The sequence below is a fragment of the Haliotis asinina genome, chromosome 4 (assembly GCF_037392515.1).
Source record: "Haliotis asinina isolate JCU_RB_2024 chromosome 4, JCU_Hal_asi_v2, whole genome shotgun sequence".
In the NCBI taxonomy this organism is placed as follows: Eukaryota; Metazoa; Mollusca; class Gastropoda; order Lepetellida; family Haliotidae; genus Haliotis; species Haliotis asinina.
The window spans coordinates 76,545,848-76,563,972 of record NC_090283.1 but is presented as its reverse complement, the minus strand read 5'-3'; the positions used below and the strand labels follow the sequence as shown (position 1 = coordinate 76,563,972).

The 18,125-nt window shown below is 43.9% G+C and overlaps 1 protein-coding gene across 1 annotated transcript in view; it reads right to left on the bottom strand.

Moving 5' to 3' along the window:
• The window catches only part of LOC137281899 (gamma-tubulin complex component 3 homolog), a 43,977-nt gene that overhangs the window by 5,942 nt on the left and 19,910 nt on the right, over positions 1 to 18,125 (bottom strand). Inside the window, exons 12-21 of the mRNA XM_067813609.1 lie at positions 10,330 to 10,459; positions 9,501 to 9,595; positions 9,063 to 9,134; positions 8,617 to 8,727; positions 7,940 to 8,042; positions 7,179 to 7,306; positions 1,117 to 1,181; positions 789 to 924; positions 559 to 627; positions 190 to 325 (exon numbers count right to left, since the gene is read on the bottom strand). Of these exons, the coding sequence (XP_067669710.1) occupies positions 190 to 325; positions 559 to 627; positions 789 to 924; positions 1,117 to 1,181; positions 7,179 to 7,306; positions 7,940 to 8,042; positions 8,617 to 8,727; positions 9,063 to 9,134; positions 9,501 to 9,595; positions 10,330 to 10,459 (1,045 nt within the window). The remainder of the gene's footprint in view (positions 1 to 189; positions 326 to 558; positions 628 to 788; positions 925 to 1,116; positions 1,182 to 7,178; positions 7,307 to 7,939; positions 8,043 to 8,616; positions 8,728 to 9,062; positions 9,135 to 9,500; positions 9,596 to 10,329; positions 10,460 to 18,125) is intronic.

The following is an 18,125-nucleotide window of genomic DNA, read 5'->3' as shown; positions in this document are numbered from 1 at the left end:
AGTACAGTCTAGATTACCAACATTTCATATACTGACATTGAACATGTACGTTTTAACTAACAAATAGATCAACTCATGGTCAGTGGATATAACAGTTTTGAGCTTTGTAAACTGAGTCGGCACCTACTCCTGAAATCATCTCTAGTTAAATAACAAGGTGTCTGACGTCCCTTTTCCCAGCGACCTCACCTGGTATTGTTCGGAGTTGGCGGGCAAATGTCATCTGATTCTTCCAGATGATAGCCAGGATGTACTCCATCCTCTTGGCGCGCCACAGGAAGTTGAACACACGCAGGTACATGATGACACACTGGGGCGTGAACACCTGATATAATGACAGAATGTGTAACAACAATGTTACTGGAATGGCATCACAAAGATTGACCGTATTGGTATCAGCAAATGATATCAATTTTTATGTGTTTGTCTAATCATGTGTTGTTTTGAAAAAGAAATAATGAGAGAATAGATATGTACAAATAACAAAGTATCAATGAGAATAACTCAAAACCTCCCATGTATGTCTATGGATGACGTATTTTAAAAGAATGGACTTACAGTACGTATCGGCCCATCCACGTGATAATCCAGACTGAACACGTCCCAGCCTGTGTCCCCAGGCGATACCTGAAACACGAGTGAGTGAGTTGAGTGAGTCAGTGAGTTGGCTTACGATGGCTTGACCACCAATCCTTGTGGCGACTCTTACAAGAGTGAGTCAGTGAGTCCCCATGGCTGCCAATTACATTCTACAGTACTTTTCCATGCACACCCTAAACACAGCATACCTCAAGCAACCGGACATCCAGCCTCTTGAGTATGTCGGAGTCGTCGAACTGGGCGTTAGTGGCCCTAATAGCGGTCTCCAGGATCCCAGTCAGGTTGTGGAGATACAGGTTGCTGGCGGGCTTAGCTAGGTCCTCCCTGCAAACACCGGGCAGTCATCACAGGGGTGTGTCAGCTCTAGGACATGACATAACCTCCAGGAACACCAGTATCAACTTTACGTTACCATCTATAAAAGTGAGCATTCTACTTTTCATTATCTCAAAGAATATGAGCATCAGACAATGCACAGTCCCTGAGGTGATGCAGGAAGAGAAGGCAACTACATACTCTAACAAGTCCATCAAATGGCGGATGAAGTCTCCTTGTCCCAGCAGCAAGTAGCGGCGCATCGCCTGCAGGAACAACATCACATCATGGCAACAAAACACAATAGCAACATCACACCATCAGAAACATGGAAGTCTTTGAAGGGCGTTTACATAAGCACTACTAGACGAGTGCACTGGACTTCATTCAAAGCAATAGTACATAAAGTATACAGGAGATAAGGACATAATATGCACAGGGATAGATGCCATTACCACCACCAATACTTTTCAGTCAGGTGAGGAAAAGATCGTTTCAACTGACCCTCTCAATCCAAATACAGTGGAAGCTTTAAAAAACGTACATTTATCATCATTAAAAGCTCTATATTCCGGCAGCTGTAAATTCCAGATTGTGATGTGATGTGAACCACCCAATATGTGTTTATAGAGTAATTAATGCGGTATAATCCGGCACAAGGCAAGGGTCACGATATCTGTTTATACAGTAATCAATGCTGCCTAATCAGGCACATGGTGAAGGTCCCAATATCTGTTTATACAATAATCAACACAGTCTAATCAGGCACATGGTGAGGGTCCTGATATCTGTTTATACAGTAATCAATGCTGCCTAATCAGGCACATGGTGAAGGTCCCAATATCTGTTTATACAATAATCAACACAGTCTAATCAGGCACATGGCGAGGGTCCTGATATCTGTTTATACAGTAATCAACGCAGTCTAATCAGTCACATGGTGAGGGTCACGATATCTGTTTACACAGTAATCAACGCTGCCTAATCAGGCACATGGTGAAGGTCCCGATATCTGTTTGTACAATAATCAACACAGTCTAGTCAGTCACATGGTGAGGGTCCTGATATCTGTTTACACAGTAATCAACGCAGTCTAATCAGTCACATGGTGAGGGTCCTGATATCTGTTTATACAATAATCAACACAGTCTAGTCAGGCACATGGCGAGGGTCCTGATATCTGTTTATACAGTAATCAACACAGTCTAGTCAGGCACTTGGCGAAGGTCCTGATATCTGTTTACACAGTAATCAATGCTGTCTAATCTGGCACAAGGTGAGGAGTCGGCCGACACGTCTTATTGTGATACAACAAAGTATATGAGAGTGGCAAAACTGGTTCAATTCCGAGGTAACCATGTCAGCTTTAAAATATGGCACCATGACAATACCGAATTATTTATTCAGTCCCAATGAGTGCTGGTTTAGACAGCTGCCGCTGTACTAGTTTAAATCACATTTACCAAAGTAATGTGCGGTGTTTAGTTTAGTGCACACAGTTCACATAGTTCCTCTCTGATAAGAACTGGTTGCTTTGGACCAATTTTAAGCAGAAACTAGTCATAGGCATATTTTTGTTAATATTTGAACAATCTAATGCTGCAGGTCTCTGACCTAGGCCAATCTCTGAATTACTGTTTCTGCCTTTCTGCAGTCTTAGCTTCACACAGATGCACAAGACTATCAGTATCAAACACATTTTTTGTAAGCAGTATGAAATACTCTTCTTATACGTCATCTCAGTATTTTGCCAATACTACCTGCCAGCACTTCTTAAAGTAAGTACAAATCTCATGAAACAATAACATTACACTCTCCTCCTTCCTTCGAATCATATCAAAAATGTAATTTTCTGAATAAAATTGATATTTTATACTTATCCTGACTCATGCTTAATTGCTTATCTCCTCTTCCTGGCGAAGGTAGTGGAACACCTGGAATCCCTTGAAGTTCCCTTCTAAAAGAAGCGGACGAAAAATTCACACTCACCCATGTATTACCTCCCTTCCAGGCACATGGTCAGCTGATCGGTCATGATACTTTATCATAATCACTCGTGCTAGTCAGTTCAAGACATGCGCATGGACTTTCCACCAAATATTCTGCAGAGCGTCTGTCTTCCACAAGTCACATGATAAATCTGGTGAGTTAAGTCAGCGTTGGCGGGGAACTGTTAGATGCTGAGAATGACCAATGGCCAAAACTGATGAATGCCAGAGACGTCCTCTGTAGCTATGTCTCGTAGATAATTCAGACTGTCGACCACGTCGAAGAATAGAAACGTCAGGTGTAGTAGAGATGGAGGTCTCGTTGACCCTTGTTTACGTAGAAGGCTACTGTTGAGTTGTCCATCTGGATCATCAGTAACTTGTCTCTCGGTGTTGTCAAGATGCTTCACCACCACAATAACATTCATCACCACTTTCATCTCCAGTGGTTGATGTGAAGAAGGATTCCTTCTTCAAGAATCCTGCTGCAACCTCATTGTTTAGATGGGCATTCCATCCTTGGGGAGATGTGTCTACCTAAAGATAGTTGTAGAATGCAGGCTCTAATATGTAAATTCCTGCGCAAACATCGACTGGCGAGTCTACCATAGCAGGTATGGTCTCAAGATGTCCAGAGTCATAAACCATGGCGGAAGGACATGAAACCATGACTCGGGAGCCGCTGTCATAGACGTAGTAGTAGGCATCTCTGTCTGGTCATATCCAGAGGTGACGTGAGCAGATAGAGTAGACATTATCACTGACATAGTGATAACGGAGAGAGAACTGGTTCTAATCATCAGCTTGAACTTCGACCAACCGATCCTGGGACAGCGATGTATCTCAACGTAGTGATGAATCAAATCCCAAGGAGTTAGATTCTCAAATCATTCAAGCTGAGTTAGTAGCCTGATAGTGAAGTCCAACTGTAGACTGAGTTGACATGATGAGCTTGTATGCCATGAAGATGCGTCATTCTTCGTCTTCAGATCATCAACGCTGAACTTGTTGATATTCCAAGGAAGTCTGTTTATAGCTGGCTGGCAGTCCGATCAGAAACTGCCATTCATTGCTGCAAGCCTCCTGATAGGCAACGTTGAGTCTGCTGTAGAAGATCTCTATGCCGTCTGAACAATCAAATGACGCTGTAGACTGCTGATCTAGCGTGTTGAATGACTGTAGGTCAAATGTAGACAACTTCCTAACACTGGAAAAGTAACATCACATTCTGGGCAGGGAGTTGTCTCTGGAGGATTAATCAGATTGTAGATGTAGCGCCACCGGCTTTCTTTGTAGATAAATAACTGATCATCGTGAAATCTTGTTCAAACGGTGATACTCTTGCTAGCTTCAGGGTTATCAGTAACCATGATGTTTGGAGAGCACGTGTCTAGATGAGTAAAGTGGCAAAAAAAACTTCCACCCTAAAAGCTGATGTAGACAAATAGTCTTCCAGGTAGATGTGTCAGAATTTTTTCACTGAAGATAATACCGTCACCTCTTGTGATCAGAGGTGAAGTTTGCAGTGGTATGTTGCAGTCATCTCGAAGAATGACTTTGACGTATTCATCGTTGAGAATTCCCCGCTTCTTCAAGTCGAGTTGAAGACATTCACCCACTGGAGAGGGTTGTATGGGAACGGCTGAGGGTGAAAACTCCAGTCGTTCCTCCCCTGATCTTCAATGTTTACCTCCTGAACACTCCGGTATTAAACTTCAGAGTCTCTCGCTCTCTGGACTCTGGAGAACTTATTCTTGTTAGTGTAATGCTGACTTGTCTGCTTGAGCACCGTTGTCAAGGTTTCGATGGATTTGATCATCATGACTTCTCTAAAGTCTTGGGCAATCATCCTTGCTACCTCTTCAATTTTGACGAGGGTGTACATTCATTCCCATAGTAGTTGAGACGGGGTCTTGTATGCCTCGTCTACATCTGGTGCTCTGATGGAGGGCTCAACATGGGAAGAAGAGGGAAGTGACGAGTGTTGAAAGGTGGCATATGTTGTTGTTGAAACTTGGATGCTGACTTGCATGCCATAGATAACGTCTCAGAAATCGTAGATATCGGAGCTATTGTCAGAAACGTTAACGCATGTCTTCCTTCGTCATCCTATAAATGTTGGGTTAGTTGTCCAGAGTAGTCCAGACCATTCATGATCCCTTATGTGACTTCCGAGTCCAAAAAGAGGGCTTCCTCTGTAGATGACGATCGGTAGTATCTGTCCTTCATCCTTCCTTGAGTGTGACACATTCGATGGATGCTGATGATCCTACTTAAGTGAGTCCAGGTCTGAAGAGTGTTGACGGCGCCTTCAACGAGCTAGGGAGACTGATAAAGATCTTCTTCATTGATGAGACCTGTGAGCGTGTTGAACGACTGCGTTGAGTGCAGTCACGGCTGACTAGGAGAGGTGTCTGCTGTGATGACTGAGGCAGCTGACGAAGTCTGCATTGTCTGACGACCTGGAGCGGTGACGATGCAGTCGTGATGGTAGATTTAGGAGCAGCAGTCGACGTAGTTGAAGATTGTAGTCTTCGTTCTTCTTCAACATGACCTAATGAAGCTCATGTTGGATGCAGGCGTCTGTGTCAAACAGCTGCGTTGAGTGCAGTGAATCTAAGTCCGAAAGGAAGGATGACTGCATACAACGTCCTCTATGAATAGGGGAGACTGAAGGAGACCTTCTCCGTTGACGAGTCCATCCATGAGTGCCCTCACGCATGATGTCACTCCCCCCAGTATAACTACTCATGCGAGTGCACTCACTTGGCGTGGGTATATGCTTCTCTATGCTGCGACCCAATGATCGGGACCTGGATCCTCTGAGTGCATGCATGCGTGCGTGCACCTCCTCTTCATCCTCATGAGTGCAGGTCTAGATGAATGTTCTTGCTGAATTGCAGTCAACATCGTTGATGAGTGCAGTCGTCTTTCCTCTTCAAATTGTCGCTCCATTAGTTCATCATATGCATTGAAAGCGCCTGCGTCGAATGCATGCGGCGCGTTGTCTATGAAGTCCGAGGTTGCAGCTGACATGCAACTGATGTCTTCACTCTGTATCACCAACAGAGACTCGTAAAAAATTGACATCCTTCCAAGGGGACTCCTCCCTGAATGATTTCTTCATCAACGAGGGATGATTCTGAGATGATCTTTCAGATGAATACTTCAACTTCGATGACTTAGTTTTCTTGGCCTGTGACAGCCCTGCCTCAACAGATGGTTTCTTCTGAGTCTTGGGAGGGGACTTGCCCAACCCTGGACACAACCTCGGAGATACGGCTGGCATCTCGCTGGAATGAATCTTAGCATCAATAATTAAACGGTTACCCGATTTTATTTCAGTAGATTAGACATGGATAATGTGAGCCGATGTTGCTTATCTCTAGCACGTCTGTGAACAGACTGTAAATATAATAAAAATTCTGCTTCGGACAATTTAATGCAAGATTTAAAATGAGTATGAGCAGAATATAAAGGTTCACATGCCAGCCAAAGTACATGTGGGTCAATCGCTGACATCCGTAACCTGCACTGACAAAGTCTCAGTTGATGAAATACATGTTAGAAAAAGGTACAACAATCTCAAATTTATATAATAAAAATAAACATATACACGCCAAAAAACGCATACAACACAAATTTAGTTAGAAAAACCAAAAGAATGAAAAACTTATTGCTGTATACGGGACCCCCAGGTGCCTCCAGCCACCGTCATCAGGCAATGGGGAGAGTGAAGTATCAAGGTAATACATGGGTGAGTGTGAATTTTACGTCCGCTTCTTTTAGAAGGGAACTTCAAGGGATTTCAGGTGTTCCACTACCTTCGCCAGGAGATAAGCAATAAAGCAATTAAGCATGAGTCAGGATAAGGAAAAATTAAAAAAATGGGATCTTTACTCAAAGGTTGACCGACATGACATTGTCCCTTGAGTATAAAAAAGAAATCACTTAAAAAAACACCTGCCATGAGTAATAACAAGACCAAAGCTCATGAATCTGTTTCCTTGAGCTGTATTTGTTTTGTTAATCTCTTGTGTAATGCACTGTCAAAATGAAAATGTCAAGACCAGACAATCCAGTGATCAACATGAGAATAGTTATACACAACTGGAATACACTGACATGTCTCAATCAATTCAGCAAGTCTGACCTACCAATCATGTTACTCACATTTTACGACAAGCCAGGGCTGTTGGAAAAAACATACATTCAATGTTTTTTCCTGTAAGAGATAGCCTCCACTACTTTGAATACAGTATAAATGACACAGACCTTGAGGTGGTCAAGAAACTTGTACTGGTTGTTGAATACATCGAGGAGATGCTGGCTGGTGTCCTTGTACACAGTGTCCACCATCAGCTGGAACTCTGTACCTGTGTCCTGGGTCAGCATGGACTCGGCTGCAACACGATCAGTATCACATGCTCTCACATTTCCATGACACATAGGAGATAAACATATCCTGTTTTGCATTTTATTCACAGCACAACATTCAACAGTATCATGTAAAACTGGACATTTTAGCCTGTAAAAACATGTTTATTCACAGGAACATATTTGATAGCCTTTCAATATTAATGCAGAATGAGTATTAATATCCCATACATTAAAAAATTGGGCAGCAGTTTAAATGCTAATTATTTTTAACTGCAAAGAAGCAGATACTGCAAATGCATCGTGTCTCTCTCTCTCTCTCTATCTCTGTGCGCTTGCATTCTCATTCTTTCGCCTTGCATTCTCATGACAATTTCTATCTTCCTCTGTCTTCATAACACTCTCTATACAATGCATTCACTATTTCACGCACCTCTGGTGCAGGCATTATTGCGTATTACAAAGATAATTTATTGAATACATGATTAAAATACTGCTAAATTAGGAAAAACTTCCTAATCCTTTACCACAAATACAGCAACAACATCAAAACATTCTAAATGTTGTAGGTTCGAGACTGCATCTTTCAGCTCAACTCTACGTGTGCATCTTGTATACTTTACAAATGCATTTCTTGAAACTGCTGAGGAAGAGCTTACCTTTCTGGACATCAAAGGTCATAGCTACTTCTCTGCCTTTAGTGGGTGTGCGATCCTGACACACCTGTCTCAGGAAGTTGATGGACTTCCCTGTCAGCAGGATCTGCCGCAGAAAGTGTACGTAACAGGACTGTGTATTGGTAATAAGACTAGATAGAGATATACTTGATATTAGTAACTGTATCCAGTAACTGTATCACACCATATTTGAACATGAATGAAAGAATGTGTATATTTAATGTTGACAGTGAGTGAGTGAAAGAGTGAGTGAAAGGGTGAGTGAGTTTAGTTTTACACCACATTCATCAATATTCCAGCTACACGAGAGTCTGTAAATATTCAAGTCTGGACCAGACAATCCAATGATCGACAGCATGAGCATAAACCTACACAATTGTCAGTGAACCTGAAGACCCTCCTCTTTCTTAATAATCATGAGTTAGAAAAGACAGATTCTATGCAGATATTCAGGTTAACAAATTAATTAACAAAATCAGTAGATATTTTCACAAAATTCACTAGAATATTGAGCAATATATTACACATATCATCTGAAAACAGTATTGTAGTATTTTTACTGTAATGATGATAGAGCACAGTCCTTAGTAGCGTGATCACCCAAACAGCAGTATTATGGGTAAATCTGATCAGCTGTTATTCCTGTCCCGTAGACTCACCTTCCTGGCCTGCTCTGTGGTGACAAATGTGGGTATCATGGACTTTCGCAGGCTGTATTTGTCATACCACAGGAGGTCATTCTTCACAGTTGGGTCTGATGCCACAAAAAACTGAAAAATCAATCACACTTCATCACTTGCTTCACAATCACTATTTTAAGGCCATAAACATTCTCCATTACTACCCTGAACAAAGGAGAGATGTACCCTTTATTTTCATTCTGAGCTCTTTGAGAAGTATTTATCCCAAACTGTTGTGACACCAAGTAACATCCCATCAACATCCCTTTTCACTCAAATACTACTAAAGTCATATTTCTTCAGGAATATTTCACCTCAGTTGTAGTTCAAGCAAGCAAACACTCAAAATCAGAGTAAATCAGTGTTTCAGGAATATCAGTCCAGATGTGTTAAGTGAAATTTACAGGAATTTTGTCAAGACTGACCTCATGGTATGTGTCTTCCAACTCTCCATCGTAGATCCATCGCAGCAGGGTGGCGTATATCGGCTGGGAAACCTGCACAAAGCAATCCAGGGTTTAAATAGATCTGCTCAGGGGAATATGGCCAACCACTATATGTAAACAACCCTAAACTAGAAGCCATCATTTCCCTGTTTATGATGTTATTGTTGTCCCTAACGTGATGACTGGGACAAGATGACTTCCTCTGATAACAGGACCAGTAGTGTGGAAGAGGCTTTAATGATGACATTGATATATATCACTGAATGCATGCTAAAATCAAATATTAAAAGAACAGCATACATTGTTGAACTACACTGCACCTTTTCATAAGTCAAAAAATATTTTGAAATAAGCTGGTTTATTCTGTATGCTCTGTAAACCCAATTTCAGTGCTTTGAAATAGAGCTACTGCCCTACCATGGTGAGTGTGTGTTTGATGAGGGCTCGGATATAGGGGTCTCCATGCTGCATGTACGAGTAGATACTTGACGCCAGAGCTCCGCCTTTCTTCCCTGGAAAAAGATGAGGGCCTATACAGTGGACCATTGTTAAGCCTACTGTCAAGCCTACCTTTACACATATGTATGTACCTCCTGTCAAGCCTACCTTTAGATACATATACCTGTTGTCAAGCCCACATTTGCAAACATCAACTTGTTGTCAAGCCCACATTCACACAAATCTATCTGCTGTCAAGCCAACCTTTACACATGTCTACTGTGGTCAAGCCTACCTTTACACACGTCTACCTGCTGTCAAGCTTACCTTTGCACACATCTATCTTTTGTCAAGCCCACCTTTACACACATCTACCTGTGATCAAGCCTGCCTCTACACATGTCAACATGCTGTCAAGCCTACCTTTACACACTTCTACCTGTGGTAAAGCCTACCATTACACATGTTAACTTGCAGTCAAGCCTATCTTTACACACATCTACCTGTGGTAAAGCCTACCTTTATACATGTCTACTTGCTGTCAAGTCATCCTTTACACATATCTACTTGCTGTCAAGCCCACCTTTACACATATCTACCTGCAGTCAAGCCTACCTTTACACATATCTACCTGCAGTCAAGCCTATCTTTACACACATCTACCTGTGGTAAAGCCTACCTTTATACATGTCTACTTGCTGTCAAGTCATCCTTTACACATATCTACTTGCTGTCAAGCCCACCTTTACACATATCTACCTGCAGTCAAGCCTACCTTTTACAAACATCTACCTGCTGTCAAGCCTACCTTTACACACATCCACCAATGCAGCAAGTGACTTGAGTCTGACAAGAGGGTCAAAGGTCCACACCATGAGTCGACGGAGAGTAAGTCCAGGCTGAGACTCAGAAAACCCCTCATCCTGTTCCTGTTGCAACTGTGGAGAGAGTTATGGCCCTTTCAACACCACGTTACAGATAATGATGGGCTGGAGGAGGATCAGACTTCTGGAACCCGTTTCGCAAAGCAATCGCAGTGCTAAAGTGGTCGCAAGTCCCATACTTTAACATTGACTTCGAACACTTGTAGTGCTACGATCACTCTGTGAAACGTGGCCCTGGGTCTCATGTAATGTACTTCATTCCTCATTACAATGGATCAACAGTCTTATATATCACTTATAATAATGACAAAATATCACACTCCTAATACTTTCAGTGCTTTGACAATTTGATCAAATATCCATACTCCTCATTTTCAATGCTATGACAGTTTGATAAAATGTCATACTCATCATTTCCAATGCTTTTGACAGTTCCATCCATTGTTGACCATTTGATACTGATTCACCAAAAGTCTCATACAAGTAGTATAGGGAATGACAGTCCGAAAACACTTTTCAAAAACCCCTCTAAAAAGCCTCATTTACTAAATGAGGCTTTGGTGGGACCCTTAGCTCTTGCTATTATTGCCCCTACTACAAAGCCACGCCATCACGTTTACCGTGACTTGGCAGGCGGTAACACTGTGCCGTACGGTACAATCAATAATTCTTCTCTTACAAACCCCCTACCCGGGCCATCCCTCAAGTAGTACATATCCACTTTATCTATGTTGTAAGTTTTGACTGGCCATATAGGATCGGTGGCTCGCTTACGGTTATGTTATGTTTATATCAATGAAACAGTTTAACGTGAACCGCCTACGATCTCTTTGGTGTTCATAATAAAGGCTTGCTGGGCTTTTTGTATTCCCTGTGCTATGTACTTTTTTTTCTCATCCTCGCTGATAGCAGACTTACGAGACTTGGATCAAATATCTTGTTTCATTCCGTTATATTTTTTGAGTTCAGAGAGGATTGAACTAAACTCCTCTTCTGAGATCTTACTGTCAGAGAGTGCCGTGGAAATTCGCTCACTCACTGTGTTCAGCTTTGCTTCGGCCAGAACCCTGATCTCGTCGTGTTTCAATGCCTTACGATTAAGTCTGCGTGATACTAACTTAAGCGCCAACCCTACCAACCCTGTCACCCCAGCCGTTATTTCAATACCTAACACTATAGGTGCAGCCACGATGGTGGTTAACAACCCAACGCCTGCCGCCCCTAGTCCCATGCTGGTTGCCATAAGGGTAGTGTCAGCCCCATCCACGATATTGAAAGCTCTATTGTATTTTTTACATAGTGCTTTCCGCGTGTCACGGTCTTGTTCTAGTTGACGTTTTACATCACATAACTGCCTCAAGCGGAACCCATCTACGGTTTCCAGCGTCTTAGCTACTTCCTCTACGACTGGGTACAGACCCATCCTATAATATATATTTTGAAAGATATTTTAATTGGGGTTCAGTTAAAAATCTATCAATGTATTTGAAGCCTATAAGTTCTAGACTACTAGTCAGGGCAATAGGTGAGAGGCTAATAAAATATCCTATTCTAATAAAAACCCCACTGGGGCTTATTAAGTGGTTTATAGGACCCGTGGTATCCTGTTGTATAACAATACGACAATATTGGTTTCTTGTGTAACCCCAGCGTATTGACACCCCGGGTAAAATTTGGTGTACTATTAGGGGGTCTTCATCGAATGAATCCGTAAAGAAGACTTCTATGATGAGTGTGAAAGGGGGGGTTATTATTTCAGGATTACTAAATGTTAATTTATTTTCGAAGTAAGTTGATAACCCTTTTTTGTCGTAACCATCAGATTGTCTGGGTGCTAATCCCCTCTCCGGAATGAAATCCCCGGCCCAGATACCGTTGTTCCTAATCTTAGTGATCCAATTATTTTCGTCTATTGTGATATAAGGTGAGGTGGGTGTTAAGTTGATCAGCCATTTAGGTTTTTTAAAATCTGGTAACGGCACCGGTCTGTACATGTTGTCTTTGAAGTGTAGGATGTAGAATTCATCTTCCTCACCAGGCTGATCGAATCCATCTGTATCTCCCAGGTCGTTAAGTGTAGTGTTGGGATGATGATTAGTCATTATTATACTATTATGATATAATTTCCAACTGGTTTTCTGATAATAATTCAGGGGTTAACTTTATACCCATGAAGTGTATGTTGTCAGGCAGGAAGATATTGATTAGTGATATCTTGTTTTCTACGATCACGTTGACCCCCTGCAGACTGGTCTTGGAGTCGACACCCACCCGCACGTAAACGTTGCAAACTTGAAACTGGTGTCGTTTCACCCACCCGAGTTTGATCCCCTTCACGATCTCGACATCATTCCCCGATGGTTCCCCTAGGTAGACTTTGATGAACAGTGTTGAGTTTGCCGGTAGACTCTCTAGTATCTTAACCACGCCTTCGAATTCAGACACCAACTGCAATTTCACGTTTTGCATGGCCGGTTTACTTGATAGCATGTGGGCTGCTATAGTGTTGACTGGGCTGACGACTATGCTACGTCTCTGAGTTGGGATGTAAGCCACGAGCAGGGTTCCATTGTTCACGACTTTGTTTAGGTGGTTGTCTTTGTTATCCGTGAACACGTAAGGGGAGACGAGTCTAATATTGAGAAACCATTTGTTATCGGGTAACAACACCCACTTGTCATCTTCGGTGAAGACGAGCATATATGGTTTGTTTTTGACGACGGTAGTGCTCTCAACATCGTCTAAGTCGAACAGTTTACCTCCGAATGATGGGTATATTCTCCAGTTGTCATCACCGGTGTTGACGAGGGCGTACTTAGTGTTGGCTGTTGCTCCTGTGGTATCTATCATATCACTTAGGGCTCCACCGGAGGGGATTTCAACGCGTTTGTAAATGTTGTTTTTTAGTTGCAAGGCGTATGATTTACCATCTACTCCGGGAGCGTCGAAACCGCGTGTGTCTCCGAGGTCGGAGATCCCGATATTGACACATTTTTTCACTCCGGGTCCTTGTGCGCTGGTCATGTTACGTGAAGCGTTAAGCTGAGGTATCCTATATTTACAGGATTATGATTTATATCTAACACCGATATTGTCAGCTCAGGTATGTTGCCCTGGGTTAATCTCTTATACTGCCGTGGTGAAAACGACTCGGTTCTACCGTCGTTGAATTTCTCAGTTTTCACCGGCACTGCTCTCAGTATAGTGGAAGGGTGACCTCCTTGAATGTTATACGTTGTGCTCACCTGACCGAGATGAATGTATAGCTCTCGGTACGGTACTAGTTCGGGTAACTTCGTGCCTGTGACGGTTGTTGTTGGTTTTATCTCGTCAGGAGACATACCGAGTATCCTCGCTAATGGTCGGCCGAGCCTCAAGGAGGTTCTTCCGTTGTTGATTAACACCACTGTGCCGTTTGAGTCGTTCATCTTGAGTTCGGCTCCCAGGGGTTTGAAGACCTCGTCGTTTAGCGAGCACACGCTGTAGTAGCCGTCAGTTATTTGACTGCGAGTTCCACTGACGAACAGCTTATTGTTGCTGATATTAATGTTAGTCCATTGCGGTAGGTAGGTGATATCGCAGAGTGCGACTTCGAGTTGACCTGACGTGTTATCGATCGCGTGCGTCAGCTGAACGGCCTCACCGCTAGTTATTCCTGGAAGTGTTATGTACATATTATATTATATAATTTATATATTATAATATGGATTTAGCACACTTGAAAATCGTGGTGAATGCAGATGGTACGGGGTTTAAAACAACCTTTATTGATATCTTTGAAAAGTATGTCGTGTCCGTTAATAACGCGCAGGCGGTGGTAAACTGGAATCAAAACCCAATGCAGTTTTGGCAGAACCAACTCAACTTTGCTGTGTGGTGTGCGACGACAGGGTCGGGTGTGACACCAGACTATGGTATAGACGAACTGAGTAAGGCGGTTGTTTTGTTTCATATTTATTATCAAACGAGACGAATATTGAAGGAAATAAGTGCTCCTCTTCCCCAAGATAAAGCGTGGAGTATGACGAATAACCCCTATGATAGACGCGCTTATGAACGTATTTGTGGGGAGTTTGAGATTCCAACGAATAAAGACTTTCGCCTTCCTGGTGTGAACCATGGTCTCGGTATAGTTCTCGTGTACTTCTACAGGTCCGGAACATATTATGCTGGTTCTAAAGATGGTTCATACAACCCAAACCGTCATACATTTACAGGCCCCACAACGAATGAAAAGATCCATGTCAGCTGTATAAAGCAAACCAGTCCTGATGCAGCCACAGCCTGGACTAAAATGATCTCAAAAACATCGAAAGGATTCACTCGTGCTGGTACAATACGCTTGAACGACTCGATTCGAACGTACGTGTGGGCGCTGTTGGGTGCGCAGTCGATGACGCGTTCTAATATCCTCGGTAAGGGAACTGCTTACGACGCTCAGACACAATTCGTTTCCAACGTTGAGGATGCTATCAATTCTCCAGTTGATCTCCCGCGGGCTATCGACCGTTACCAAAACGTGTTAGAATACGCCAGATCGAAAGTCAATTACGTGTTCGGCGTGGGGTTGTACATGGCCCCGAGTGATATGCAACTGAGAATAAAAAAAGTGGTGGGTTATAACAACAAAATAGTCATAGCCACGGCGGACCAAAAGTTGGGTATCAACCCCGATATTAACACCCCACATATCCCACACACCCAACCACGTGAAAAGGGTATAGTTGCGCCACCCCCGGAGCCTAAAGTTCAACCAACACCACAGGAGGTGGCCCCTCATATGCAGGCCTCCTATCAGCAGCATATTGATAATAAAACAGCCTTAGTGGTTGGTGGGGTAACTTTGGGACTTATTTGGTTAAAGATTTCTTAGCCGCTACGTACACCAGACCCGCCACGGCGACGATGGCTGCCCACAGGTTTTGACTGAGCCACATGGCAGTTTTAGACAGAGCGCTCAACAACCACGAGACGATGCTACCCAGTATGCCGGGAAGGGCTTCGGCGGCTTTACCAGCCAGTTTAGCTAGGCCTTCCCCGAGTTTTTTAATCCAGTCTTTAACACCACCACCACCGCCTGGAGTTCCCCCGCCGCCGGCAGGCCCCACAGGGGTTCCTCCCACCAGTGACACCACCAGGGTTGATATGATTAAACCCAATGCAGTCAGAATGCTGGCGATGGTGATCCCTTGCTCCCGGAATAATATCCGAATCCTGTCTGCTAACGTGGTGTCTCGGTAGAGGACTTGATTGATGGTTTCCCGTATACGGTTGACCTGGGATCGAAGCTTTTCTTTGAAGGAGGATGCTGTCTCCAGCCAGGTCTGCTTTTCATCTTCCAAATTACGTATTCGTTCCTCGATGGTGGCTTTCATAGACTCGTCCTCAGTTTCACCGAGTTTTTTCTTTTCATAGGCGATGTGGTCGTCTATCTCACTCATTTTGGCTGTGCTTTTCGCGAGATGTCCGCGAATGGTTTGCATCGTCAGATCCAACCCCCGCAGTTCCCGAACGGTAAATTCGAGCCCCGGGAATGGTTTGTTCTCGTAGTCGGCCAACACCTTTTTAATATCATAAGTCATGTTTTGATCTGATGTGGCGTCCCTGATGCCTTCCAGATCTTGAACTAACTTCGGAGGATACTGCTTAGGTCGCGCGCCACCGTAATTTGTGAAGCCTAGTTCATCTTGAACAAAGTTAATCTTATATTTACCGACCAATGTTGATAAGGCAAGCGGTTTTCTCGTGTGTTGATGCATGAGATCGATATCCGGGTGAGCCTTCAAACGCAGCGTGCCATTGCTATCGAGAGTAAAATCGGAATAGTTCCTTCCCGACGACTTGAGTTTGGATTTATTTTCAACTACGTCGTAATAACCGTCGACGGCGCTTTTAAGGAGCTCGTCACCTTGCGAGAATGAGGTCTCCTGGTCATCATTGAATGCCTGGGCACTAGCGCCCCGCATATCATCCATAGGTATGTCTTCATCCATTAGTATTAAAAATATATTTCATTTATATAACAATGTACGGTAGAAAATTAGATCCTTTCAGAAAATTGAGAGAGCCATTAGGTGCCAGAGCCGTGCGACAGTCGGTGACCATCACCAACAATCCCAGCAAGATAGACCAGAACCAAACTCTGCTGGTTAGATTTCCAAACCTTGGTGAGAATGACCTCATTGTACCAGGCACTGTTCGACTGGCGTTCAATATCACGTTGACCTCCGACAACGACAAACGCGAGCTAGTGCGGAACGTGGGTCGAGCTATCATCAAGAAAACGACCGTCAAGATCAGCGGTAACGAGGTACTGAGCATCGACGACAGCGACGTGTTTCACTGCTACAAGGATCTCTGGAAAAGCGAGAGAGAACGAGTCAATGATGTGTACCAGGGCATCAGCAAATCAACCCGGGCGCGCATAGGATACGTCTTCACGACAGACCAGCAAGACAAGCTATCGGACGGTGAAAAGGCCATCGCTCTAGCATACGGGAATCGATTCTGCGTGCCGCTCGACTTCGAGTTGCTCACGGGACACGCGCCATTTTACCAGGCCGCGCTGGGTGATAGGCTAGAATACGAGCTCACGTTTAACGACTATAGCAAAGTAGTGCGTACGCCGAACGGTGATGAGGCCAGTTATGCCATAGACAACATCTCTCTGGAGTTCGACATGGTCACTAGCCCGGAGCTGGCCAGGCAGGTTCGAAGTCAGTACTCTGGGAAGATGGCTATACTGTACGATCGCGTACTGAGGCATAGATCAGTCGTGCGAGATAAGAGCGACACTGTGTGGAATATCAACCTGAACGTGCCGGCGCGATCGATGAAAGGTATCCTGGTCGTCCCCGTGGAGGATTATGATCCATTCCGGAGGGACAGCGAGAAGTTTTTCAACCCCGAGATTGAAAAGGTGGAAGTTACCATCGAGGGCGTGCCCAACCAGCTGTTCAGTCATGGTATGAGACCACACCAGCAGTGGGATGAGATAAAAAAGCTACCAGTGGGGGATTACATAACAAAGGACCTGGACCTCGGCTCCGTGCAGATCGGTGAATACCTGACCACCAAGTATGCCCTATGGTTGGACATGCGATCCACGGATGATGATAAACTGCACGGTAGCGGGCGCCGTATAGATAACGGTAGCGAAGGGATAACTATCCAGATTAATAAGAAGGCTCAAACCGCTGGTAAGTTGAAATTATATCTGTACGTTATTATGGACGCGCAACTTAATATAGACAATGGGAGATTTGTGCAAGCCATCTACTAGTGGGGGGTACCCCCCCATACCCCCCAATAAACTACCAACCTCTGGGGGGTGTGGGGGTCTCCCCCTCCCCACTGACCCACACTGCGCTATCATATGCGGGCAGACTGGCTGTGGGAAGACCGTTTTCGTATTGGATATGTTGGAGGGTTACTACAAGGATGTGTTCGATAACATCGTTATCATGTGCCCTACTCTGGGTATGAATAAAACGTACGCGCGACCTTGGGTGATGACGGACCCGGACGTACACAAAATCGACCCTGGAACACGCCTGCAGGACTGGTTGAAAGCTCTTCACGAGAAATTTAAAGGGGAACCGACGCTGTTTATACTGGACGACTGCAGCGCTAATCGCGAGATAACAAAAAAGAGAGACATGCTATCGTACCTGGCCTTCTCCGGCCGGCATGCAAATCACAGCGTCTGGGTGCTAACACA